Raw genomic sequence first — 24,284 nt, forward strand, 5'->3', positions numbered from 1 at the left:
CATTTATTTATTCATGAAGCCGCACATTTATGTTGAAAGAGAAAAACTCGTTTAAACGTTATTTTTTGCACTTGAAATTTACCTGCTGGCCACTAAATAACTTTATATTCCACAATTCAGATTGAATGTTATGCTAGCTCGAGTGGACACGTAACTAGTTAAATACTTGACATTTACTAGCCTTTGAATTACCAGTTACTTACCAATGAACTAGACTTTGGAACTTGACATAGGGACGACTAATGACATATTTGGAACGTTCCATTTAACTAGACATATGTACAGTACTTATTCTAGTTAATTTAGTCAACCATAACCGTTTAACGTACACGGAATTTGACAAAGAAGTTTAATGTATGAATATGAATTTATTTGTTAATTTAATTATTTTGGAAAAAGCAGAATTACACTTTCGTAGCTGCCATAAAAACATTAGCATTTTAGTAAGTCACAAAGTAACTAACTATTGCACTTTGGTAAAAGTCGTTGGATGCACACCATTCATTTAATTCTATAAACATGTATTGAAAATGTGTGCAGAAAAAAAATTGCACTTATAAAAGTGATTTCTGATTGCACTTGTGAAGTATAAGGTTTCATACAAGTTTCTTTTTGTGATTTCTGCTTGCGCTTGTGAAGTATATGGTTTCAGAAAAATTTCTTTAGAAATCAACTTTCCATATGTCTAGTTAAAGTCTAGTTAATGTCTTGTTACATTGTCAAGACATTTTTGGCAAGATAAATGGCTAGTCGAATCATGTCTAATACTAGATATTGACTAGCTGTGTCCACTCGGGTAGTTTATGGTTTCTGCGTTTAAACCTAAAAACTCTGATTCTGAATACACTTTTGTTCATTTATTGCTCAATCTAGTACTGAAGTACTAGATACTATTACTACTAAGTACTATATATACTAATTTATATCAGAATCTGACTTCCTAGACATTATGCAGCAATGGTAGGCAACCTGAACGGCCAGTGCGATCTATTCGGGCAGCCTGATCTGTACGGCCAGCGAAGTAAGTAAGTAAGGTGGGCAATCAGTGTGCCGCGCAACGCAAGTTTGCTTTCAAAATGGAAATAAAATCTAGTTCTTGTAAATGCTCAAAACATTACCTTAGCCTCATATCATCAGATCAAGTTCTTAAGATGACTATTATCGTATAAATGCTCAACTAGACTCAAATTTTCAAAAATTTAAATTCAAAAATTAACACAAAACTTTATTGAAAACTATTAATTTACTTTTCCTATAATTATTTCCTTTTTCTTTATGTAGTTCGTACTAATTCTAATTTTGGACAATCCTTTCTCCTCTCACTTGCATTCAATACATAACGATTGTAGATGACAGCAATAACAAGTGCCCCAATCATTTCCCAATATGCAATTCCAACGGGAACGCTACAATTTGGTTGAAATAATATTAGAGCTGCATGGACGAAGACAATAAGGAACTGGAAAATCTGTAGATTCAAATAGAACGTCTGAGTAATTTTAAACCAATTTTTAATGCACAACTTACATGTAGCTTGACGTCAATTGACTTCCTATATTTATTAAGGCTTGATTTTGGGAAGATCGTCGTTACAACTCTCATACCAGACGTATGAAAATGTGTAAAAGCATTAATAAATCCAGCAAATGTTCCATGTCCACCAGGATAGAAATTGGCACCAACCCACAGCATAATCGGGAATATAGTATGATGAATCAGGAGATAAGTGGCAACAGGATTTGACTTTTTGCACATAACAAGCACGACACTTTGTAGCGTATAAATGAACACAGACACAACAAATTCATGACAAATTCTCACTTCATAATTTGATAGCCATGAGCCTGATAAATCTTCTGGCTGACAAATCCAATTGTATATAAAGAACCACAAGTATGCACCATTTATGAGGAAGTAGAACGACCTTAAAGTCAATATTGCATCCGTATAGAACATTAATTTACCATAATCAAATGGATCACGTTTTTCCATAAATTTTGGTAAAATTTTCTGTATTAAAATCACATAACACATGTAACAGAATACAATTGCATATGGATTTCCCATAAACAACTTATCACGAATTCTTTTATCACCATTGTCGTAGAAAATGTTTAGAGCGTCACTAATCGTTGTTGCATTCATGTCGAATTTAATAAAAATACTAAAAATTTGGATAGATTGTGCAGATGGTTTTATATATTTTTGTCTAGCTTCTCTTATATCCAGTAGTGGAAAAATGTTTGGGAATTTTAAATGATAATTTTGTAATGATCATGATTAAGATGTAACGACACAAATCATACTCTCAATATTCACACATCTGTTAATTATGTGATATGAGAACATACATGTATGTAGCACTTGACTGTTGAATTTTGTAGTTGTAAAATTGACTCATAAAAGAACAATGGCCTAAATATGAATCTAGTGATAATTAACAAATGATTCACATGATGCAACTGTCTAAATAGTCTGATAAATGCAGCCATTGGATACGTCCATGACCACGTTAATATAAATTTTATTAAATCCATAAAAGTTTTTTGTTATTCATCCATATCTCGCATAAAAAACATAATGAAAACCTGCAAAAATTTTGCATTTATAATAATAAAAGTTTTATTTCCTGATAACTACTCTATGTATGTTAGTGAGGGTCTGTTCATTTGTTACGTAACGTGGAAAATTGAGTACTAAATTACCCCTCTTGTAACGAATTTTCCATTTTTTAAGGCAAAGGCAACCTTCTGTTTTTTGTGGCAGACCTTAATGGTAAGCCACGATCGAAATTTCACTAGTGTGCCGCGGCTCATGGGATTACTCTGTTAGGAACGATGCAAAAGTTCTGGGAATTAGAAATTGGCAGAAGTTATCTGAATACAGATCCATGATCTGTTAATTGGCAATAAGACCTCTAGCGCATTTGTCAAGGAAGTAAGTAATCCACAAGTAAGGTTGCTCCACTACTAATTTAATGTGCTGCAATATCTCGACCCTCTCTAGTCCTTCCTCTGCGTTTCGTAATAAAATTTTTCATTTTTAAGGCCGTGGTGAGCAACTTTTTATTTTTCTGGACACCAAACACGGCATAAGGTTCATGGAATTTCCAAAAATTGTTCACGGTACAATAGTGTGTCGCGTCATGCAGGCTGCTCACCATAGGTTCAAAGCGTAGCAATATCTAGTCCCCCTCCCATTCCCCATTCTAAAAGCGTTACGTAATAAGCGAACCTCCCCTAAATTAAGCATTCAATATTAGTATACGAAGACTTTAAAACTAAATTAATACAGAGCTTTAAACAGCTCAATCCTTTAATTTTTTCCACAATTCCTCACACAAAGAACTGTCTGTGTTATCGGATATTATAGTCTCGCAGATGATGTCCTTGTAGCATTCATCATCACATCCTTTTTTGAGTAAATAGTCGCTGTTCTTGATTTGTAACTTCCAGTACTTTAAAATGAATAAAAATGAAGCTGTTACTTCCAATTTCTTTAACTTTTGAATTCTAATTTACCTCTTGAAAAATTGTTGAATTCCTCATCATATCCAACGTAAAGTCACTCAATGTCGATGGCGATAAATCAGGTAAATTAAAGCTTTCACGTAGCGTTGGCTGCTTAAACCAATGCGGCTTTAATGCTTCATCTTGTTGATTCGCTTCCGTCATGTTGTACGTCCATACGGCTGCTTCTTTGACTTCCTATAATGATTAGGAAATGAGGATATCTGCTTTGACGTCTTTTTAAAATTAAATACTCACAAAAGTATCGACGCTGACATTATAGACGACATAGTTGCGATTAACTTTTGAGAATGAGGCAATGGAACCGCCTCTGAATGCGACAGACACAGGATTTGTGATATTTGAAGCTTCATAAAAGAGATGGTAGCCATAGATCTCATAATGTCCATTAAATTGTGCCACAATTGTCTTCTTAAATCTCTCAATTATTCGATGATATTCACGCGAGCATGACTCAACATATTCATCCAATCCATTCGGTATATGTGCTAAAATATGAACCTTTTCATCCATTTCTTCTGCTTTTATGAGCGTGTCATGAAGCCATTGAAATTGTGCGTGCATTGGCTCCGAATCGTAAAGAGCCCAAAAGTTGTAAATGTAGCATGGATTATTATTTAATGCTATTAAACGTAAGCCTGGCTTTATCAGTACTGTATAATATCCACCATTTTTAAAGGTTTCAATTGATTCGTTTGACATTCTATCGCCCCAGATTTCAATTATATAATTGTAAAGCCATTCTGTTGAGAGATTTGGATCTTTAACGGTGGGTGGCGCGAATCTGTAAGGAAAATTGTTGGAATTGACTGTAAATAAGGTCTTGAATCATATTTTAGGTTAGGACAGGGAGTGGATCAGCTGGCAGAAACTGTGGATTCCATTGAATCAATGGAACTTGTGGAATTTATAGAAATCATGGAATTTATGGATTTTTTGGTGGAATCAATGAAATCCATGGAAATTATGGTTTATTTCGTAACTAACGGAATCCATCGTTTCTGCCAGATGATCCAGACCGGTTAGGAATGGTTTAAAGGATGGGTTAGGGATAGGATAGGGACAGGTTTAGCATAAATTAGGGATATATTAGGAATAGTTTACGGATAGGTAAGGATAGGTTAGGGAGGGTTAGGGACAGATTAGGAACAGATTAGAATTGACTGGGGATAGGTTAAGAATAGGATAGGAATAGGTTAGGGTTAAGATAGGGATAAGTTAGGGATAGGCTAGAGATAGGTTAGGGATAGATTAGGAATGGGTCAGGGATAGGTTAGGGATAGTCTAGAGATGGGTTAAGGATAGGTTAGGGATAGGTTAGAAATAGGTTAGGGAAAGGCTAGGGATAGATCAGGGATAGGACAGGGACAGATTAGCGATGTGTTAAGATAGAATAGGGATAGGTTAGGATCTAAGGAAAACCTCGTGTTAGGTCAGGTCTCACGCAAATAGTTCACAACTTACAAGTTCTGCGCTTCATGATTTCCAATAATTGGATAGATAGGAATATCCTTAAATACATTCCTCATTAAACCATAAACTGTTTTCAAAGAATTCTTCATTCCATCGATTGTCGTATCCCACAGAAAATGATCAACTATATCGCCCGTAAAATAAATGACATCAATTTTCTGTAATGCGAATGATTAAGAAATATGAAGGCAAAGATAGCATGAAAGTAAATGGAATAAAAATGATGTCAATTACAGTAAAAAAAGTGAACTCACAGGATGCTGCTCTACAATGTGATTGAAAGCATCTTCAATAGCATTTAACGGCGTATCACAAGACCGATAATCACCCCAATATCCAGCAAGATGTGATGAATTTTCTGTCGCATTATTTTTATTTATGTCGCGACAGCACGCATATTTCTTACACTTTGCCTGTGCACCCTTTTTATATTTCAAATCAACATGAATGTCGGTTAAATGAACGATAATCATGTCATCTGTAGATGATGAATCTGTTGACAATACTTCTGGCGTCTCAACTTCACTTTGTATCTCTTCACGCTGATTATTATCCTTGATTGCAACTGTAAAGTCTAAAATATCATCTTCATGTGAATTTACACAGTCACCGTCATTCAATAAGAACTTGCAGACAGTTTCCGCTGATAAATCTTCTCTATTGTCAATAATGTAGAGAATAGTCGGTGTATAAAGTTCAATGATGCCACGACATACCATTTCCTTTTGAATTTCTAATGCTGTACATAGTTCCACAGCTATATCAACTAAATTTGTATCATTGACTAGTTCAACACGTCGAATGAACATTAACTCATCAATTGAGGTGAAACAGACATCACAAGCGTAAAATTGTAAATAACTAGCTCCTCTGACGACTGATGATGCTGGCAATTTTTCGATAATTTTTGTGACTCTTGGGGAGATGCTTTTGGTTTCTAATTCATCATGGGTTTTGGATATTTTCTGACGAAGATTTTCTATGTCTTCCTTTTTGATCCTTCGATTGCAGAGGACAACACTTGATATTGTCAACAGCAACAACACTCTAAAGCACAACATCTTATTCCGCTGTTAAATTCACACTAAATGAAATTTTTAGCTAGAAAAAAAGAAGTTGTTTTTGGATGTTTGTTCTGAAAACCGTTAGATTTATTAACAGAATAATTTATTATGACTAGTGTGAAGTTAGAACTTAATGTGAGTTCATATATGATAGCTTCGAGTCTCAACCATAGAATATCCTAGTGACGCAGTGTTGGGTAGCACAGTGTACCACGGCACGCTGTAAAAATGTCATAAACCTTTGTGTAGTTTTGGTCGAGGCTTACCACCAAGGTGTGCCCTGTCGCAATGAAGTTTGAGCAACACTCTAGCAATTTGGGGATGGTCAAGTCCTCGAACATGACTTGAATAGCGCATATCCAAAATTCGGCACCAGACCGGCGTGACTCTAACATACTATATTCTAACCTACTCTAACCGAATCTGGCACCAAGTCAGAGTCACGTCGGCTTAGAAACAGATTCATGATCAATCAGTCCAGTGGTGGACAACCTTTTATTTTTTGCGGCACACATGAGTAGTATGCGTCGACCAAAGCCGCACTCGACACATGCTTCATGGCATTTTTAACAATTTTTGGCGGCATGCTAGTGTGCCGAGGCACACGGTTTGCCCATCACTGGATTTGCCAATTTGTGCTATTCAGGTTATCCGGCTAGACCCTATCTACGTCACTGCAGCAATCAACCAATATTCTAGACATAAAACATTTACACTTGTTAAACTTTGCATGAAAATTTCGACTAACATCATACAAACGTTATATTTATTAGCTTATAAGCAGATTTTACAACCAGTTTCTATCCCAAAAAAAAAAATCCATAAATCACACTATTAATACTATTTACTTTTACACATTTCTCTTCTTTTATCTCCTCCATTCATTCTCATTATTAATTCGTTGTGAAAGAATTTTTTAACAATTCTTTACATTTTCTATCGTCACCAACTTCATTAACAGATATTTCGCAGACATGTTCACGTAAGCAGTCATCTTGACAGTCAGCCTTAAGATATGGATCACCGTCTTTAATTTTATAACGAAAATATTGTCTTGCCATGCTTCTATTTGTTGACATGCTTTGAATAAGATTGTCGAGTGATGATGGCATTAAGTTGGGGATTTTAAAGCTGTCTTTGAATGAATATTGTCTGTACCATTGTGGACTTTTTGTTGAATCTTGATTTGCTGTTGTTAAATTGAAAATCCACGATTCGTAGTCAGTCACATGCTGGAAAGAGAATATTGAAATTAATCTGGTGGATCAGTGTGGATTTATATTGATATTTTGGGGAGAAATCCTGTTTAAATTTGAATTTAGGAATACTCAAGCAGGGTGAATCGGGGAAGCTGAAATCTGAATCTGATTCTGACCAAATATCATGTCTTCTCGTGGTTTTCACATAGACAGGGATGAGTACATTAGAGGGTAGAGTAAAAGTCTATCAATAGGTTGACTATAAGTCTATAAAAGGGCTTTAGTCATGTCTAAAGGGTTGTAGCAGGCTAGGGATGGTAAGGCTTACAATCGGCAATTTCCAAAATCAACTTGTACAAAGAAAGCATCAGAACTGGATGACAGGACCACCAACAGAGTAGAGAGGCCCTTTGTTATAGCATAAGCTCAACATAGGAACATTCAGGGTTGAGGAGATCAAACTCCTATGCCTAATGTTCCTCGGTCAATTCCCGAGTCCGAGACTTTGAGAAACCTTAAGACAAACTTAGGAAGAACGGCTTAATCCCTTTTACCCTGAATACACCTCTGCCTGAGTATTTCTGTAATTAGAACCAAGATCGAGACCCGGGCCCCTGCCAACAGCTTCTCGGTCTCGGCATCAGGAACTCTACCCACATCCCTATACTCACAAAATCATCACCATCAACATAATATATAATATAGTTGGGATTGACGTCATAATACGTTGTAATACTGCCTCCATTCCAAGCAACACTGACTGGATTATTGATGTTATTTCTCTCATAGAATACATTAAATTCATTGTAATGCGAATGTCCGTTAAATTGCGCACTTATAATTCCGCTAAATCGCTCAATAACTCGTCGATATTCCCGCGAATAATATTTGAAGCAACTTCCATCACCGCTCGGAATATGAGCAAGAATATGAACCCTTTCGTTGTTTTTCTCGGCATTTAATAAAGTATCGTGAAGCCATTGAAGTTGCGCTTGAACATCTTCGATGCTGTACATTATCCACCAGTTTAAAATATAACAATCATTATTATTAAGTGCGATCAGCCTTAATCCGGGTTTAATGAGCACTGTATAGTAGCCTCCTTTTTGGATTGTCTGTTGAGTGCTTGCTGGAAGCCATAAATTCCAAATTGATGCTTAAATGTTATAAAAATAAAGGATTAATAAATTAATTTGAGAGGATTAAATGATGACCGATATTAATAAATTATCAAAAATAATACCTGCGTAATTGTAAAGCCATTGACTTGAAAACTGTTCCTGTTTGATTGATGAAGGTGCAAAGCTACAAAACAAAAAAATTAGAACATGCCATAAATCACAGTCAACGCTAAAATGTCACTAGGTGAAGAAAAAAAAAATGAATATTTTTCAAGTGCTTTGAAAAGTTCATTGTACGCTGAATACGGAAAATGTAAGTCAACACATTCATTATTATTTTTTTTGTAGCTATTGTCTTTGCTGTTTGTGAATGAAATGAAAGCTTTGGTTGTAATGATTGTTATGAAGTGTGGTAGTATGAATAAGTTTGTTGGATATTTCATGATGTTGGACTAGATAAATCTAGTGACTCGCCACTTCTCGGAACCTATGTCGTTAAATTTGTCGTATTGTCAACCGATTTATGCGATTTTTGGCCGAAAACTGACAATGAAATGCGAAAACTCGCTTAAATTCATCAGAACTCGAATCGGTCGAATTTTTCTGGAAACGCTAGTAATCGGTCAAAAATCGGCAGCATATGTCGAAAAAATCGGCAGAATTCTGACATTTTTCAGTAACTTTGTCACCCTTTTGCCGAAAATTGTCGAAAACTGAACAAAAATTCTAAAAGATTCGATAAAACTCTTCCGTTGTTGCAAAAAATGGCAGAACTCGGCCCAAAATCGATCGATGCCATCAGCCCCAACCAAAAATGTCTAGCTCAGTGGTGGAAACGAGACCGCATGCTGCATACGACTCATGGTATTTTCAAGAATTTTGGCTGCACATAAGTTGTTTAGCATTAGTCTTGCTGATAATCCCTGAACTGATACTAAAAACCCATTAATTCGTTATACTTTAAAAACCCCAACATGATAATCTACAACCTCCAGCAGAGCCACTTCCTACATTCCAAATTATGAATGGAATTTCAATTTCCCATATCTTTAGCACCAAGCGGTCAGAACCGACAGTCTATTAACTTTCCAAGAAATATAAGCAATTAATTCTACTCACACATTCACCGGATGTGCTGAAAATATATAAATAGAATTCGTGATTTAAATGCACTATTTACAAAATTGCAAATTGCAGCCCATACCTTCATGATTTCCCAATATTGGGTAAATAACTTTACTTCCAAATGCCTCAATCATCAGTTTATACATTTTATCCATTAATGCCATATTCTTATCGACTGTCGTATCCCAGACATTATGAGCAACAAAATCACCAGTAAAATAAATAAAGTCAGCATCTGAATGCTGTTCAGCCATATGCCTTATAGCAGTTTTAACTAGATGAAATGGCATATCACATTTCCTATAATCACCCCAATATCCAGCTTTGACTGTATCATCTGATATGCTTCCTTTTCGGCAACACAATGGATCATTACAGTTTGCGTTCCCGCCTACAACATACTCAGGATCAAAGTGGATGTCAGTAAATTGAATAATTTTAATAGTCTGTGATGTTGAACGTTTAATTGAATTCGGTTTTGTTGATTTTGACGGCAGTGGAGCTATATTGAGATGAAAGTTTAGAGACTCATCAAGTTCTCCACATTCCTGCTGTAGAAACAAAGCACAGATTGATTTTTGTGTTAATTTCGGACGAGAATCAATGACAAAGAGAATTGTGTCTATATTAACGTTGACAAGTCCTTCACAAACTTCTATTGAGAATGATGTTGCTAGTCTGCAAATATTAGTCGCGGACCATGCCAGATTATCTCTAGAGTCGCCCATCCGACGACGACCTAAAATATATGCAAGTGTTCCACGGCATGCAATGCATCTAAGTGATGGAAATACAATTCGTGCATCATCCGATATTGATGGCTTATCAAATCCATCTTCCTTTATAGAATCCACAACTTTATTAAATTCATCTGATCGCTTTCCATTTTCAATGTAATTTTTTAAATCAGTTTCGAAAGATTCCTCTATGGATGTAATATAGTGTTATGTAGTTGATGTATCCAATTATAATGATATGCATACCATCTGTTTCCATCGTCTGTTCCTCATCATTTACATTCAACATCTTTGTTCCTGAACATAAAGCTTGAACAATAAATGGAATTAAAAATAGAAAAATTTTCATATTTTTCCTTGACAAACAAGTCTTGTATGAATTTTTGAACTATTATAAATTGCTGTGTTGAATGAATTGGTTCTTTTATAGTGACTATACATTATTTTTTATTAGACTGACTGGATGATAAGAAAAAATTAATGCTAAAGTTTGTGTAAATAGAAAATTGATAATGACTAGCGTAAGTGGAAATGTTGTGTTAATTGTTTTATTAGTTTGCAATTAAAGTAGTTACAATGTTGAGGCTCGTGGATTGATAGTTAATGTTTTGGAAAATTAATTTATTGCTTTGTTTGCTGATAAATTTTTGGTTTTTTGTTGGTAATTGAATTTTGAGTGATTTAAAAGTTCTTAGAAACTTCCTTCGCTGGCTGTACAGCACGAGCATTGACGTAGGTCCATGAACGGGGAACTTACTTAAATTCCGCGGAATATTCCATCGGGTCCATGCACCTACGCCGGAGCATCAATATTTCCTTACATTGCTGGCCATGCTGATCAACTGTGATTAATACCTCCCTCTTAGTGGGCATCTGAAGCCTTCTACCAATTATAAATTCCAAATATAACTCAGTATTCATCAACACACTCTTTCTAAGAATTCTTTGGACACCCTCATGTTGTTCAAAATCAAACAGACAACAATGACGTATCCAGAAATTTTTTGATCCCAAAACACCCACTACCTTTGGATACAACAGAACTATACAAATCGATTATGATCCATGACAATTTTTTATGATGCTCGAAGTTTGCATAATCTTGATGCTTGAATGCTCGCTGGCTACTGCTTACCAATTTTAATATACGTGAATCATTGGGTCTTTAAACAGTTCAATCAACCCTGAGTGAATAGACCCCAACAGACAAAAAGCATTATTTTATAGTACAAAAATAACAATAAGGTTCCTGAAAGCAGAGTTGGCAAAACCTTGGAGTCTGGACTCCTTTTTTTTGGACTCCGGGACTCCATGGACTCCGCTGGAGTCCGGACTCCAGTGAAGGCGCCTCCACATTGGAGTCCTGCCAACTCTGCCTGAAAGCGGTCTATATGCCTGTTAAGGAGAATAATATTTAAAAGGACATAAATACTTTATATATAGCTGGCAAGTTAATGTCATATTAGTGACTAGATCTAACGTATTTTTGTCCACTTGGGAAGTTATATAAACTTATTTGGAATGAACAGCACAAAACTTTCAACTTTTAGCTATACAAGAAATTCACACGGTTCTACTGCTTGCAAGTTTCAATTATAGTATTACACAAATAAACGGAAGTTCTTTTTTGTACTTGTATACTTCACACTCAATTAATTAAGACAGGCGAAAGTTATTTTGTTTTTTATACATGCTGGTACACAAGTAGTTGATAAGAACTACTTAGTTTGTATAACTTTATTAAGTTTTGTGGAATAAATGGTGATTAATAGAGTGGGAAATTGTTGATGAAAGCTGATTTGGGAGTTTTTGTCTAATTTAGGATGAATCTGAATAAATCATGTCTGGAAAAGACACAGCGAGGATTAGACAGTCTAAAAGTCGAGTATTACATTTACTGGACTCCTTGAATTTATATGAAAATATGAATTCAGCACTAATGAACTTTATCTGCTATTCCAGGATGAAGATATAGTGACAGTACTACGTGCGAATCACATGAGTTGGGCAGGTTATGTATACCGACGTACCAGTCCTTAAGACTTGGCAAAAGATCGCGAGGAAAACCGAAGAATTTCTGGATTGGATCCAACCCGATTGGATGTGTTGAAAAGGACGATAGAGTCTTTAATATCCCGAACCGGCAGAAGATTTCGAAGGATAGATCTATCTTTAGACATTCCCTGAGCGCGGCAATGGGGCCTCGTGCGCCACAGCCAAGGAATTACTTGCTTGTCGGATTTTAGCTAATCCAATTTCAAACTTATAATTATGATCCGACCTAAAACACTTTTTTCTGACTTCTTCATGCCGTGTGCCTTTCTTACATTATAGAAACAGTACAAACCTTGACTCAAAACCTCTGAATTCAAAAAGAATCCCCAAAATCTTTACAGAAAAAGAAAATTCACAAAAGTAATCTCCCAAAAAATTGATTAAATTCATATCATACCCCCAGCAGTCAACAACTTTGTGATTCATTTCCCCTTACTTGCAATATTGATTCCATTTAAATCCTTCCTTTCATGATAAGATCTTTGCGGAAGAGATAAAATTTCAAAAGAATAACTTAGATAGCAATATGTCGTGAAATCTGATATAATTTTAATTTAATTCTCGCTGATTTAAAGGAAAGCTTCTGCTTGATAAAATTTTTGGAAGACTTTCTGTTAAAAATCAAGAGATTTGGAGTTAAAGGTAAACACCTGCGAACAAAAGAATGTGCGTCAGACATAAAACTCATAATCTTTTATAATAAATGCAATTTATTCCAATAAAATCGTACCTAATATCAAGGCACAGCAGACAATAATATCAACAAACTCTTTAAGCAAGTGGAAGTTGTCTCAATTGATCACATTTACGAAGTTCATTGTACTCATTAATAACAATAGCACAAAGATGATTTCTCAAGCATTCATCATCACATGGAGCAGTCATAAGTGGATCTCCCATTGATATTTTGTATTCAAAGTAGCGTCTCAAAGTTGCACGATTTCTTGCCAATGTATTGGTGACCCAGTTGTTCAATGAAGCTGGTGACAGATCAGGAAGTCCAAAATCAGCTCTCATTGAGAAGAGTTTTCTCCATACTGGTGGTGTGTTTGGATTAAGGTTAGCTTCTGTGATACTGTAGTACCAGGAATCGGCTTCATTTACTTGCTGTAATGAGGTTTAATGTTAAAATGTTGAAATTTCAGACCTAAATAGCACAATGTGTTCGGTGGGGCTCCACTATGTCACCCCTGCACCCCACTTGCCCCAACGGCACCATGACAGCGACCCACATTGCTCCCCACAATCAATACTTACGAAAATCTGATTATCAACATGATAAACAACATAATTTGGATTAACATTACTGTATGTTGTTGTAGCACCACCATTCCATGCATAATTGACAGCAAAGTCAGTATTTCTGGCATAAAAGACATTGAATTCATCACGATGTGAATGTCCCATAAATTGACCGCTGATAATTCTGTGGAATCGGTCAATAATTCTACGATATTCTCTTGACCACCAACGTAAGCAACTTCCACCACCGCTTGGAATGTGATGTACAATGTGGACATATTCATTTGCAGCTTCAGCAGCGAGGAGTGTGTTGTGGAGCCATTGGAGTTGAGCGGCAACTTCGTTTCTTGAGTATAAAATCCACCTGGAGATGATGAAGGGAATTTAAGTATGGAACAAAACTTTAAGTTGGCAATGGAATGAAGTCGACTCGACTAAGAGCTCAGATATGGATGCAGAGTATCCAAATCAACAAATAATGAAGTCTTACCAGTTGTAGACATAACAATCATTGTTATTCATTGCAATAATTCTGAAACCTGGACGATTCAATACAGTATAATAACCTCCGGCTCTAACTGTCGTCAATGCTGATGCTGGAAGCCATGATGCCCATGCAGATGCTGAAAAATGGCAAAATTTATCAAAATCTCCTCCTTAAAGTGTTCAGAATTCCAAAAATTATTACCTGCGTGTTCATAGAGCCAATGAACTGACAATGCTGGATCAGTGATGTGTGTTGGTGCGAAACTGCAAGTTACAGCATAATTAGCAGTTGAATGACAATTCCATTATCACATAATACTTACACATTTGTTGGTTGAGCTGTTTTAATGATTAAAGATAAAAGACATGGAAATTAAGTTGCAGCTTATGATTTTTTTGATAAAAGTATTACCTTCGTGATTTCCAAGAACTGGATAGACAGCGACACCAGCAAAGACTTGTCTTACAAGGTTATAGAATCTGTCCATAATGGCGATGTTGCCTGCATGTGTAGTTTCCCAAACACCTGGAAATTAAGGTATATATTGATAGTTACGTCCTGAACAAGATCCTTAAGAATCCAAAACTCACCATGATCAACAAAATCTCCAGTAATATACACAATAGATGCGTCTGGATGATCTCTACGTGCACTACGGATTGCATCTTCAACAACTTCCCATGGAGAATCACAATCACGATAATCACCCCAACGTCCAGCTCTATCTGCTGGATCAACAGCAATACCTCTGTCGCGACGGCTGTTAAGGTTGCAATTTTCAAGCTTAAGCATATTTTTAGACTTAAAATGACATTGTACTTACCAACAGGTTGGCTCTGGACAGTTTGCATATCCACCGACGAGGTAAGCCTATATTTTGTGAAATTTAGAGCAATTTAGTCAGATCTAAGCTGTAAACTACAAAACAACGACTTACTGGATCATAATGAGGATCACTGAAGTGCAAGATCTTAATTTCATTTGAACTTCTTGGAATTGAGCCTGATTTATGTGCTGTAATTGGAGGTCCAGTTGATACACTGACAGAAAAGTCAAAAACTGGATCTGGATCACCACATTCGCCTTGAAGAACGACTGAACAGATTTGATTGGCTGTCAATGATGGACGTTCACCAATAATGAAGAACAGTGAGTCCTATTTCAAGGATTTAAGTCAGAATTAAGATTGAAGTTCAGAGATTTAGACAAGATTCCCGATTGGACATAAATACGTTAGAACTTGCCATCAATTAGTTATAACGTCAGTTTGTCCACACGGAATACTTACAGCATTTAAATTAACAAGACCACGACAAACAACAGCACCATAAGTAGTAACTTGCATGCAAGCATCAAATGCAAAGTCCATTAAATTTTCCTTTGATGCACCAGCACGGAATCTTTGTAAAATTGCAGCAACTGTTGTACGACAGAAAAGACATGAAACGATTGCAGCTTCTGGTGGAAATTCCTCAATTTCAGCTCGTCCAACAATTGGTGGAAGTTGCATCATTTTGAACATGCTTTCAAGTTCTTTTGATCTGACTCCATATCGTGTATAGTTGTCATATTGAATGCTGAATTGTTCAGCAAAATGTTCAACATTTGCCAACAATGCCTCACGTCTCTGGATGTGCTCCTCCGAACGCAATTGCAATGCTGAGCTGGCAGCAATTAAGCCTAACAGCAACAGAATTATTTTAACCATAATTTTTCACGTTTTACTGCTTATAGCTCCCGTTACTATGAAAAAGCTTCGCGAAATTTTTGTTCCTTTTATAGTCATTAATTGAGCTTAATCTATTAATTATTGTAAATCCATCTTTAAGATTGTAGATATGATAAGAAACTATTTCGGATACTTTAAAGGTAAGACTAATTGATAAGAAGATAAAAGGATGAAAACAAGGTCTGATTAGATACGATTCTGTTTTGTTTATTTATTTATGGATGGTCATATCATTGGTGACTGTTGTATTTTTAGTGTGGAGAAGTGAACTTTGAGTTATTGGAATTTCTTGTCATTGTGGAAGTCTTGTAGATTAAATATTCAGAATTTTTGTGGCACACGTGAATGATATTTGAGTAAATAAAGCGGGTTGTCATGGATAGAACAGTGAAAAGCACAGAAATTAGACTAGGTTTATAACTAGAATCCAAATCGACTGTTTCGCTGATCATTATGACATAGTTGACAATACCCTTGGTTGAAATCCATAAGAGAAACGGTGACCAAGAGCTCCAAAAGCTACTTGGCACCGAACAGTCATGAAAGAATGTCAATTCAACGTGCGGACAGATAATTTGTACAAACTACATGACAGAGCCAGCAACAAGTCGGATGGAAATTCTTTTTGTGTAACCTAAGCTTCACATTGGAACATGGTTATAGTAAGTAACTTAGTAAGGATGCCATAGTCAGAGTTGGCAGGACTATGGGAGTCCAGACACCCAAAACAAAAGTGCAGTCGACTCCAATGGATTTCCAATCTATCTCCACATTGGATACCTGCCAATTTCGGTCATAGTTAAATGCTTGTCACAAACGGCCAAGCAGTTAAATAATGAGTGAGTCTGGATCATCTGTAAGAATCGTGGATTTCGTAAATTATTGTACAAATCATATCTTCAAATTTCCATGAAATTCGTGTTTTTTGCCAAATGATCCACACCCTTATGAATCCCTACCACGGGCGTATTCTATGAACAGGAGGTTTATGGAGTCAATTCTCGCAAAAATTATGGCATCCTCAATGATAATTTAATGCAACTGATTCATAAAGTTCATTTATTCCTTGGTTCGTATGAACTTAATACATGACAATCAAATACCATCCATGAGCAAAGATTTAAATCACTTCAAAATCATTAATCAACCTCTAAGCAAATCCAATAACCTTACCTTCCAAAAATCCAACAAACCCATCAAATATTCCATCACAAACATAATAAAATGATACGCAACCTTTAATTGTAAATGTACAAAGATTATCAATTTAAATATCACAGATATGCCAATGTCTTATCAGTCACATCTGTTTCCATATCAACATAGAATATCAACTACATTTGATCCACACGCCCACATCACTTTTAACTCACACTTTTACTCATAATCAATATTATTTTGCTTCTTTTACGACGTAAATTTTATCTTCAAATCAAATTAACTCTTATCAGTCGATTGCGATTGATAATAAATATTTTGTTGAAGTAAAATAAAGCTCATTTATCTTCGGGGCTTGTTTTGAATCAAGGAAGCATAACTTTATGTATGCTAATAAGTTTTTTTTGCTGATTTATGAATATTCTTAGAAAAATTAATAAGGAGTTTTATTGGAGTTTATTATTTGTGTTTTGGAATCGCTGGCATTGGAAAAATAGAATTGAGAGGAACATACATTGTTGATCTTACATTCTTGCAGATAGACAACTGTCCTGGCTACACTCTTTGAAGGCAAATGGCAAAGAACTGGCATAAAATATGACTCTAAGCCAGCGCAAGCCAAACCTGTAGCTAGAATCGGTGAAATTCGACCTCAAATCTTATTCATTCCAAATTTTTTACCTTTTCTACCGCCTTTGCTTTCAGAGGCTATAACATGTCTTTATAATGGTTAAATAATGCAATAGTGGCACATTACAATCCTGTAATCGATGGTGCTGTCGATAAAAATAGTAATGTACTTGACATCGGTAACTAGCAAGCGGTTTCCAGTGATAGAGCCAGCTTGAGATGTAAACTAAAGGAGGTCATTAATCAGGATTGATCTGAACAGCCAGCGAAGTAAACTAAATAATTAATCAAAGGAAAGCAAAAGTCACAAGGCATATAACGCTGCCTGATCTAGATGCATGGATCGTAATTGATTAAATGTCGTGTGCATTTCAGGTATATAAGTATAGCCAGAACAACTCAATCAAAAATCCGACTCCAGGACAATGTAACTCTGAATTGTTACTGTATTCGATTGAAATTCGACTAGAGTCACGTCAGTCTGATGCTGGAATTTGAATCGATTAACCGACGTGTACTATTTGGATAAAGCATAACTACCAGAATAGTTAATGAGCTTTTTACTCACTTTACGGTCTATACAGATCATCTGTGATCCATGGCCCAACTCAATTAACGTTTAAAACGGGTTCTGTCGCTGACTGCCTTTGCTAATAGCCAATTCCAAGTGCTGCACTGTTATTATAAACAGTCTATTTCCAAGAATTAGCTACTGAACAGAAACCAAAATTTCCCCAATTTTATAAATTAACCAACATCTTAATTAATGAATCCACAAGGCTTTAATGTTACTACATCAATTTATTAAACTCATTTTCTTAATCTACAAATATCACAGAAGAAAGAGCATCTCCAACTAAAATATCATATTATTACACTCATCAATATCCTTCAGCTTTCAAACTTTATTGAAAATAATCCACATTGCAGCTGCAATCATTACCAACAGATACTTAGTGGGTGGATGAAATTTCCCAACGGAACTGGAAGTAAAATTTTTGTTTTGTAATAAATTTTTTGCTAAATAATATTTTTATCTTACTTTGGTCTTATTGGTGGTCTTGGTATATCCTCATGAGGCAAATTAGAATCAATGCATTCATTAATCCAGCCATTGTAGCGTGAAACGTCTGCATAGATACCTGGAAAGTTTCTTCTACCGCATCCGAATCCAAATGATACAACTGAAAAAGGAAAATGAGTTTTAGAAGATTTTTTTTTTGATTAATTTTTGGAATTTTACCTCCAGCAATTTGGTTGCTGCATATCAATCCACCTCCGGAGTCTAAAAATAGAATGTAAATATAAATAAATTTTATGGATTTATGAATAAAAGATGAGAAGATGTGTACAGTAAACAGAATTTTTGTAGGTGTTTTACTTGTATAAATTGGGAAGCACAAGTTGAAAAATCCCTGTCAAAGGAGGGCATAAGGCGCATTTTTACTAATTTTCCGAAGTTTCTAAAAATTTCCTGATTTTTTTAAAAAAATTTTACGAATTTTTTTTTTGGATTTTTCCCAAAATGTTTATGATTTTTCCGAATTTTTCCAGACTTTTCCTAATTTTTCCTAACTTTTCCTAATTTTTTCTGATTTTTCAGACTTTCCTGAATTTATTTAGGCTTTTCCTAATTTTTCCAGACCTTATCTTAATTTTTCCACGCTTTTCCTAATTTTTCCACGCTTTTCCTAATTTTTTCAGACTTTTCCTAATTTTTCTAGAGTTTTCCTTAATTTTCCAAACTTTTCCTAATTTTTCCAGGCTTTTCCTAATTTTTCCAAACTTTTCCTAATTTTCTCTATTTTTTCCTAGATTTTCCAGATTTTTCCTGAATTTTCAACGTTTTTCCTTATCAAAACCTCACCTCCAAAGCATGCATCCCGAGAGCCATCCATACTACCAGCACAAATAGTATTATCCGGAATCAATCCATTATATGAGCTAGTTCCGTTACAAAAGTCCATACTGATGACATCAAGTTCAACTCGCAGCAGTACTGGATGTGGTCTAGTTCTGTCTTCATGAATGACACCCCTAAATAAATTCAAATTAATTAATATTTTTGGTACAACTGTTGTTCCTTACCATCCAGCCAACTGACAAACTTCACTTGGATTTGGAGTTAATCTAGAACGTGGCATCGGCCGAAATGTAGGCGTTTGATAAAATCCAACAGAAACTCTCAAAACAGCAATATCATTCTCAAGTGTTATAGCATGATAATTTGGATATGCAAAAATATGTGTAGCAAATCTGATTTGTCGAGTACGTGCACCACGGGAATCTATGGATATATCATCGCCCATCAATCGCATCTGTAAAAAGTAGTTGCAAATTTTAATGTTAAATTAATTTAAATTTTTTTAATAATTTGCAAAACTTTTTACATCATTTGGATGAATAACTCGTCCATCAAGTTCCGTAATACAATGTGCAGCTGTCAAAACATGACGAAGATCTACAAAAATAATTATTACGCGATAAAAGTGATAACGAAAATGTTCAGGCATCTAACTAGGGCGTTGACACTCGGGATTAATGTTGGAAGTTAGGAATATTATTTTGGGGTCGTTTGTAAATGACGTCTAATTTTAGGGGGAAGGGAGGAGAGTAATTTAACTGGATTGGCACAATAGGTAACGCGATGTCCCGGCATACTAGGTGTTTCGGCGCACTAGGCACACTAGGTGTCTCGGCACACAACTCATACTACGTGTCTCGACACACTAGGTGTTTTGGCACACTAGGTACCTCGGTACACTGGGTGTCTCGGCACACAAGGCATTCTTGGTGTTTCGGTATACTAGGCATACTAGGTGTCTCGGCACACTAGGTGTCACGGCATACTAGGTGCCCCGGTACTTTAGGTGTCTCGGCGCACTGGGCACACTAAGTGTACCGGAACAAAGAGCACTAGGTGCCTCGGCGTTTGGCACACTATGTGTCTCGGCACACAAGTTGCCCACCACTAGTCCACACAATCAAACATTGACAACACCCCTGATTCCTGATTCATCCAAAGTGCCAACCCCCTTTCCACCTTACCTATCAGTGATCCACCACAAAAATGATGTCCGCGACGTGTCTGAAGGGAAATTTTAGCTAAAAACTCTCCATGAAATGCAGGCGTTCCACCAATAATTCTTGGAAAGAACTCAACTTCATCATCATCATTGTATTTTGGATGTTGATAATGTGGCACACCCGCTTCCCAATTCCATTCAAATTCTACTTCCTCTGTGCCTTCTTCGGCATTTATTCCTTGATGAGTGATTGTGGCTGTTTCAATGGAATCAAAATGTTTATGTAGGAATTCAGGAATTTTATAAATAAAATCAAACCTAAAATTAAAACAATGCATGCTAAATTCCTCATGTCACTTCCAATTACTGCCTAAAAAAATTCAGTCAGTCCGTTCACATTTAAAATCAAATCACAACTATGACATTTATTATCACTTTTTGTGCATGTTGAAGTCAAGTTGATTTGATTTGATTTTTTTTATCGCTTGCTATCATTTCCAAGGGATTAATTTGACTTTGATTTGAATTGATAAAGAAATAAAATTTCTAGTTAAGGAGTCGAAAAAAAATGTCACTTTTGCGTCATCATAAATTGATATTGAAGCTTGAAGCTTCATTAGATTTTGGAAATTGAAATTGGATGGAAAAAATGTTAGTTTTGGAAATGAATTAAGTATCAAAATAAATAGAGCAAGTGCATTGGTCAGGGGTGTAAGCAGACATATATAGACGTCGAATGCAGAGTTGCAAAACAGACACCTGTGAAAGGCAACCGAAACCCTACAAATTATCTAGAATTTGAACGGTTTTGCCTGTCACAAGTGTCTGTTTTGCAACTCTGGTCAAATGCCAAATTTTAGAGGTTTTAAGGACACAGACATCTTTAACAGGCAAAGATACTGGTTTTAGGTACCGTAGTGGTCATTCTGTAAAATCAAAATATCCTCGTTGCCTATTAGGGCAAACAAATCGATGAATTTTGTCAAAATAGAACAAAAACCAAGGTGAATTTCCCTTGTCACTTACTATTGAGCACATCTGGATGTACTGCATTTTTCGGTAAAATCAGAAGTCATGATGCCTATAGAGCAATTTTGCGTCTTACCGTTAATTCAATGACTTTCCAGTTTCCCACCAAACACGTCCTGTCCGGGTCAATTACTAAAAAGTCTCTCAGTCCTCTAAATACACCCCTCAACATTAGCTACCCTGTAAACTTCCAATAAAAAAGCATTGATAAGATAGGAAAGACCGGAATCAAGTACAGTAAATAAATGAGTCATTATCGAGTTAATATTAAGTATGAAAAAATTACGTAGAACACAACTGATTGATAATGAAATGTAAAGTAAACAAAAATGGGAAGTTGCACGTGCTGTATGATTTGTGTTACTGGGTCAATTTAAATTTGTTGGCTTTTTTAGATGGGCATTTTGATGGTTTTAGTGGACTATAAGGTTAATAATTACTTACTTACTTCGCTGGCCGTACAGATCAACTGTGATCCGTGGCATCCCTTAGATATAGCCTATAATTTGTTCTGTCGCCGGCTTCCGCCTGCCAATTGACTATAAGGTTAATGCTGATTGAAAAAAACCTTGAGATATTCAGATCCTGAGCTGTAATAGGGAGTTTCGCGGCTAATGATTGTTGAGATGTGAGGTGAGGATACAGCAGTCAGTATACCTACAGTTTTTAGAAGAATCAAAAATAGCTTATTGTCTTTACCCACAAATAGAGACTGAGAGCTGCGTTTCCAGTGCATAAAATTCAAAATGGATATGTGACAAAACATCTCCTGTCGAGTTTCGAACTCATGATCGCTTATTCAAGCATGTTAACGACTCATTCAAGCATTAAGCTCTAAATCAATTGTATAGCAAACTCTAGATGAATTTAAAGTCAGAGAACTCATAGAAAATGCTTTTAGAATCTCAACATTGCAATAAAAAAATTTCCAAAAATAGCCATCAATAGAACCAATCTTACACTCCTTATGAAGAAGACCTTTGACTATAGTTGATCTGTCAGCCCACCACATTAAGTTCACAATAATTAAATTCATATAACTAAATTTCAATAGCGTGCTCCACGCGTGTACATAACACGCTGAGTTTCAACTTTATTTGTGATTATAATGTATATGCTAACAACACACACCAAGAGATATATATGAAGACACATTATTAAGAATGCAAGCAATAATATATAGACTTTAACTCCTGTTATCATAAACTCAATGTATGGTAAGAAAGTTCCAATTGCCATCACTAAAATCATCATAAATATTTTGTCGGGTTCTTCCTGAAAAAAGTTATAAGAAATGCACGTGAATATTGATGGTTGGTTGTGGTAGAGCTTGAGTTTTGGATGGGAGAGTGAGGTAAAATTCAGAACTTGAAGTCGATTCGGATTTTGAATTGGAAAGTCGACTTGATGCTTCGGAATTTGGTTGAAAAAGTCTATTTGAGTCTACTCGGTTCCATAAACAATTCGAGTCAACTTCGAACTCTGATAATCGCGAATGGATCAGGCTCAGATCAGTCGACATTCATATTAGTGGAACTTGCAATGAAATGTTCATCTATCGACTAATCGCAGCCTGTGCTACTCGAAAAGAACGAAAAGATCATGGATAAAATCAATCTCGACCTCAAGCTCAGTATTAAAATTCCTAAAAAACTACCTGTTTCACTCCAATCACCAACGTGACAGCTCCGATAGCTCCAAAAATTGAAAAAATTATAAAGCATAGTCGAACGGTAATAAGAACTGGAAATTTATAAAATTAATTTAATTAGTCATTTGATCAGAGCTCGAGTCGACTCGACTCCATATAAAATTCGAGTTGACTTCGAGCTCTGCTTTTACTGAACCCGAATAGCACAATAAGGTTAATTGATCCAAAATATGGCATCAGATAGACGTGATTTGACTTGTTTAAGGATTTAAATTGAAGTTAGAGATATTCCAACTTATGATCAGAATATTGATCGATCAACCGATTTGTGCTATTCAGGAAAATCTTGGAAAAATCCTTAGCAGACAATGAGTAGAGTCACATGAGCTCCGCAAGCACATCACCATACCATTCACTGTCTGCTTCGGATCTACAATCTAATCTACCAACCTCGCTTATCATCCCATTCTAAACACTCATCAGCCAAATAATGAAATATTCCCAATAAACTTATCACGCCAAAAAGTGACGATGCTGCTGCGTAAATCCATCCTAATATTTCACCAAATTTTTGTGCTGAACAACAGCAAAAAAGTTTATTTAAAAATGAATATGTTGGTGCACTTGACTGAGTTTCTATGGTTACACGATCCACTTTTGACGAGAATGTGTAGACGGTTTGAGATTTATATCTCAAATGAAGTCAAACGCAGTGAAATTGTTTCCAGCATATTGTACAATCTGCGTGCAGTAAGCGATAAGATATGCAGTATCTATTTTGATATTATTAGAGTTAAAGCTGCATATTTGTATTTGAATTAAGCTTGATGGTGAGAATTGAGACTTGGTTACTAACTGGGGTGCATGTGGGCTCAATTTTGAGCTTTGTGGATGTCTGATGCTGATTATATCCAACGATACTTTCTGGTTGTATGTAAAATTAAGGATTTTAGCGTGATTTACAGGATAATTTCAAGATTTAGACAATAAGCTGACCAAGAAGATCATTTGTGATACATAGCGACACT

General features: G+C 35.7%; 5 protein-coding genes and 1 long non-coding RNA gene across 6 annotated transcripts; all 6 read right to left on the bottom strand.

Moving 5' to 3' along the window:
* Window positions 1–1,273: 1,273 nt before the first annotated feature.
* On the bottom strand, window positions 1,274–2,145 carry LOC139091635 (very long chain fatty acid elongase 7-like). The gene is made up of 2 exons (XM_070641784.1): window positions 1,528–2,145; window positions 1,274–1,468 (listed from the first exon to the last, which is right to left on the bottom strand). Exons 1-2 carry the CDS (start codon window positions 2,143–2,145, stop codon window positions 1,274–1,276), a joined length of 813 nt encoding a protein of 270 aa, XP_070497885.1.
* Window positions 2,146–3,244: 1,099 nt separating this feature from the next.
* Window positions 3,245–5,991, bottom strand: LOC139091596 (sphingomyelin phosphodiesterase-like). The gene is made up of 5 exons (XM_070641740.1): window positions 5,258–5,991; window positions 4,995–5,161; window positions 3,768–4,314; window positions 3,522–3,707; window positions 3,245–3,457 (listed from the first exon to the last, which is right to left on the bottom strand). The coding sequence occupies exons 1-5, from the start codon at window positions 5,810–5,812 to the stop codon at window positions 3,308–3,310; spliced, it is 1,605 nt and encodes a 534-aa protein (XP_070497841.1). The 5' UTR covers window positions 5,813–5,991; the 3' UTR covers window positions 3,245–3,307.
* An 882-nt stretch (window positions 5,992–6,873) lies between these two features.
* On the bottom strand, window positions 6,874–10,598 carry LOC139091636 (sphingomyelin phosphodiesterase 1-like). The gene is made up of 6 exons (XM_070641785.1): window positions 10,496–10,598; window positions 9,592–10,437; window positions 9,507–9,522; window positions 8,510–8,571; window positions 7,938–8,422; window positions 6,874–7,299 (listed from the first exon to the last, which is right to left on the bottom strand). The coding sequence occupies exons 1-6, from the start codon at window positions 10,596–10,598 to the stop codon at window positions 6,961–6,963; spliced, it is 1,851 nt and encodes a 616-aa protein (XP_070497886.1). The 3' UTR covers window positions 6,874–6,960.
* Window positions 10,599–12,996: 2,398 nt separating this feature from the next.
* LOC139091592 (sphingomyelin phosphodiesterase-like) lies at window positions 12,997–15,784 on the bottom strand. The gene is made up of 10 exons (XM_070641737.1): window positions 15,322–15,784; window positions 14,971–15,189; window positions 14,857–14,903; window positions 14,624–14,793; window positions 14,445–14,558; window positions 14,356–14,371; window positions 14,235–14,296; window positions 14,037–14,169; window positions 13,562–13,910; window positions 12,997–13,411 (listed from the first exon to the last, which is right to left on the bottom strand). Exons 1-10 carry the CDS (start codon window positions 15,739–15,741, stop codon window positions 13,076–13,078), a joined length of 1,866 nt encoding a protein of 621 aa, XP_070497838.1. The 5' UTR covers window positions 15,742–15,784; the 3' UTR covers window positions 12,997–13,075.
* A 2,547-nt stretch (window positions 15,785–18,331) lies between these two features.
* Window positions 18,332–20,984, bottom strand: LOC139091600 (trypsin-3-like). Its single transcript, XM_070641746.1, has 8 exons — window positions 20,895–20,984; window positions 20,599–20,832; window positions 19,941–20,011; window positions 19,639–19,868; window positions 19,418–19,587; window positions 18,794–18,835; window positions 18,593–18,734; window positions 18,332–18,533 (listed from the first exon to the last, which is right to left on the bottom strand). The coding sequence occupies exons 1-8, from the start codon at window positions 20,926–20,928 to the stop codon at window positions 18,449–18,451; spliced, it is 1,008 nt and encodes a 335-aa protein (XP_070497847.1). The 5' UTR covers window positions 20,929–20,984; the 3' UTR covers window positions 18,332–18,448.
* Window positions 20,985–22,664: 1,680 nt separating this feature from the next.
* On the bottom strand, window positions 22,665–23,935 carry LOC139091610 (uncharacterized). Its single transcript, XR_011544525.1, has 3 exons — window positions 23,707–23,935; window positions 23,263–23,348; window positions 22,665–22,880 (listed from the first exon to the last, which is right to left on the bottom strand). It is a non-coding gene; the product is annotated as an uncharacterized lncRNA (long non-coding RNA).
* Between the last annotated feature and the right edge of the window lie 349 nt (window positions 23,936–24,284).

The sequence above is a fragment of the Chironomus tepperi genome, unplaced genomic scaffold (assembly GCF_022539635.2).
Source record: "Chironomus tepperi strain 1889 unplaced genomic scaffold, CSIRO-AGI_Ctep_v1 contig_257, whole genome shotgun sequence".
NCBI classification, from domain to species: Eukaryota; Metazoa; Arthropoda; class Insecta; order Diptera; family Chironomidae; genus Chironomus; species Chironomus tepperi.

Excerpts from the sequence above, each read along its gene's own strand:
- LOC139091635 (XM_070641784.1), bottom strand. The coding sequence starts at position 2,145 with ATGAATGCAACAACGATTAGTGACGCTCTAAACATTTTCTACGACAAT. Across the intron at positions 1,469-1,527 it reads CAATTGACGTCAAGCTACAT|ATTTTCCAGTTCCTTATTGT; the intron begins GTAAGTTGTGCA and ends TTGAATCTACAG.
- LOC139091596 (XM_070641740.1), bottom strand. The coding sequence starts at position 5,812 with ATGTTCATTCGACGTGTTGAACTAGTCAATGATACAAATTTAGTTGAT. Across the intron at positions 5,162-5,257 it reads ACATTGTAGAGCAGCATCCT|AAAATTGATGTCATTTATTT; the intron begins GTGAGTTCACTT and ends TTCGCATTACAG. Across the intron at positions 3,458-3,521 it reads ATTCAACAATTTTTCAAGAG|TACTGGAAGTTACAAATCAA; the intron begins GTAAATTAGAAT and ends TTCATTTTAAAG.
- LOC139091636 (XM_070641785.1), bottom strand. The coding sequence starts at position 10,598 with ATGAAAATTTTTCTATTTTTAATTCCATTTATTGTTCAAGCTTTATGT. Across the intron at positions 10,438-10,495 it reads ACAGACGATGGAAACAGATG|AGGAATCTTTCGAAACTGAT; the intron begins GTATGCATATCA and ends TTACATCCATAG. Across the intron at positions 7,300-7,937 it reads ATGTTGATGGTGATGATTTT|CATGTGACTGACTACGAATC; the intron begins GTGAGTATAGGG and ends TTCTCTTTCCAG.
- LOC139091592 (XM_070641737.1), bottom strand. The coding sequence starts at position 15,741 with ATGGTTAAAATAATTCTGTTGCTGTTAGGCTTAATTGCTGCCAGCTCA. Across the intron at positions 15,190-15,321 it reads GTCTTGTTAATTTAAATGCT|GACTCACTGTTCTTCATTAT; the intron begins GTAAGTATTCCG and ends TCCTTGAAATAG. Across the intron at positions 14,794-14,856 it reads TGTCCAGAGCCAACCTGTTG|CCGTCGCGACAGAGGTATTG; the intron begins GTAAGTACAATG and ends CAACCTTAACAG.
- LOC139091600 (XM_070641746.1), bottom strand. The coding sequence starts at position 20,928 with ATGAGGAATTTAGCATGCATTGTTTTAATTTTAG. Across the intron at positions 20,012-20,598 it reads TTGTGGTGGATCACTGATAG|ATCTTCGTCATGTTTTGACA; the intron begins GTAAGGTGGAAA and ends TTATTTTTGTAG. Across the intron at positions 19,869-19,940 it reads GAGTTATTCATCCAAATGAT|ATGCGATTGATGGGCGATGA; the intron begins GTAAAAAGTTTT and ends TACTTTTTACAG.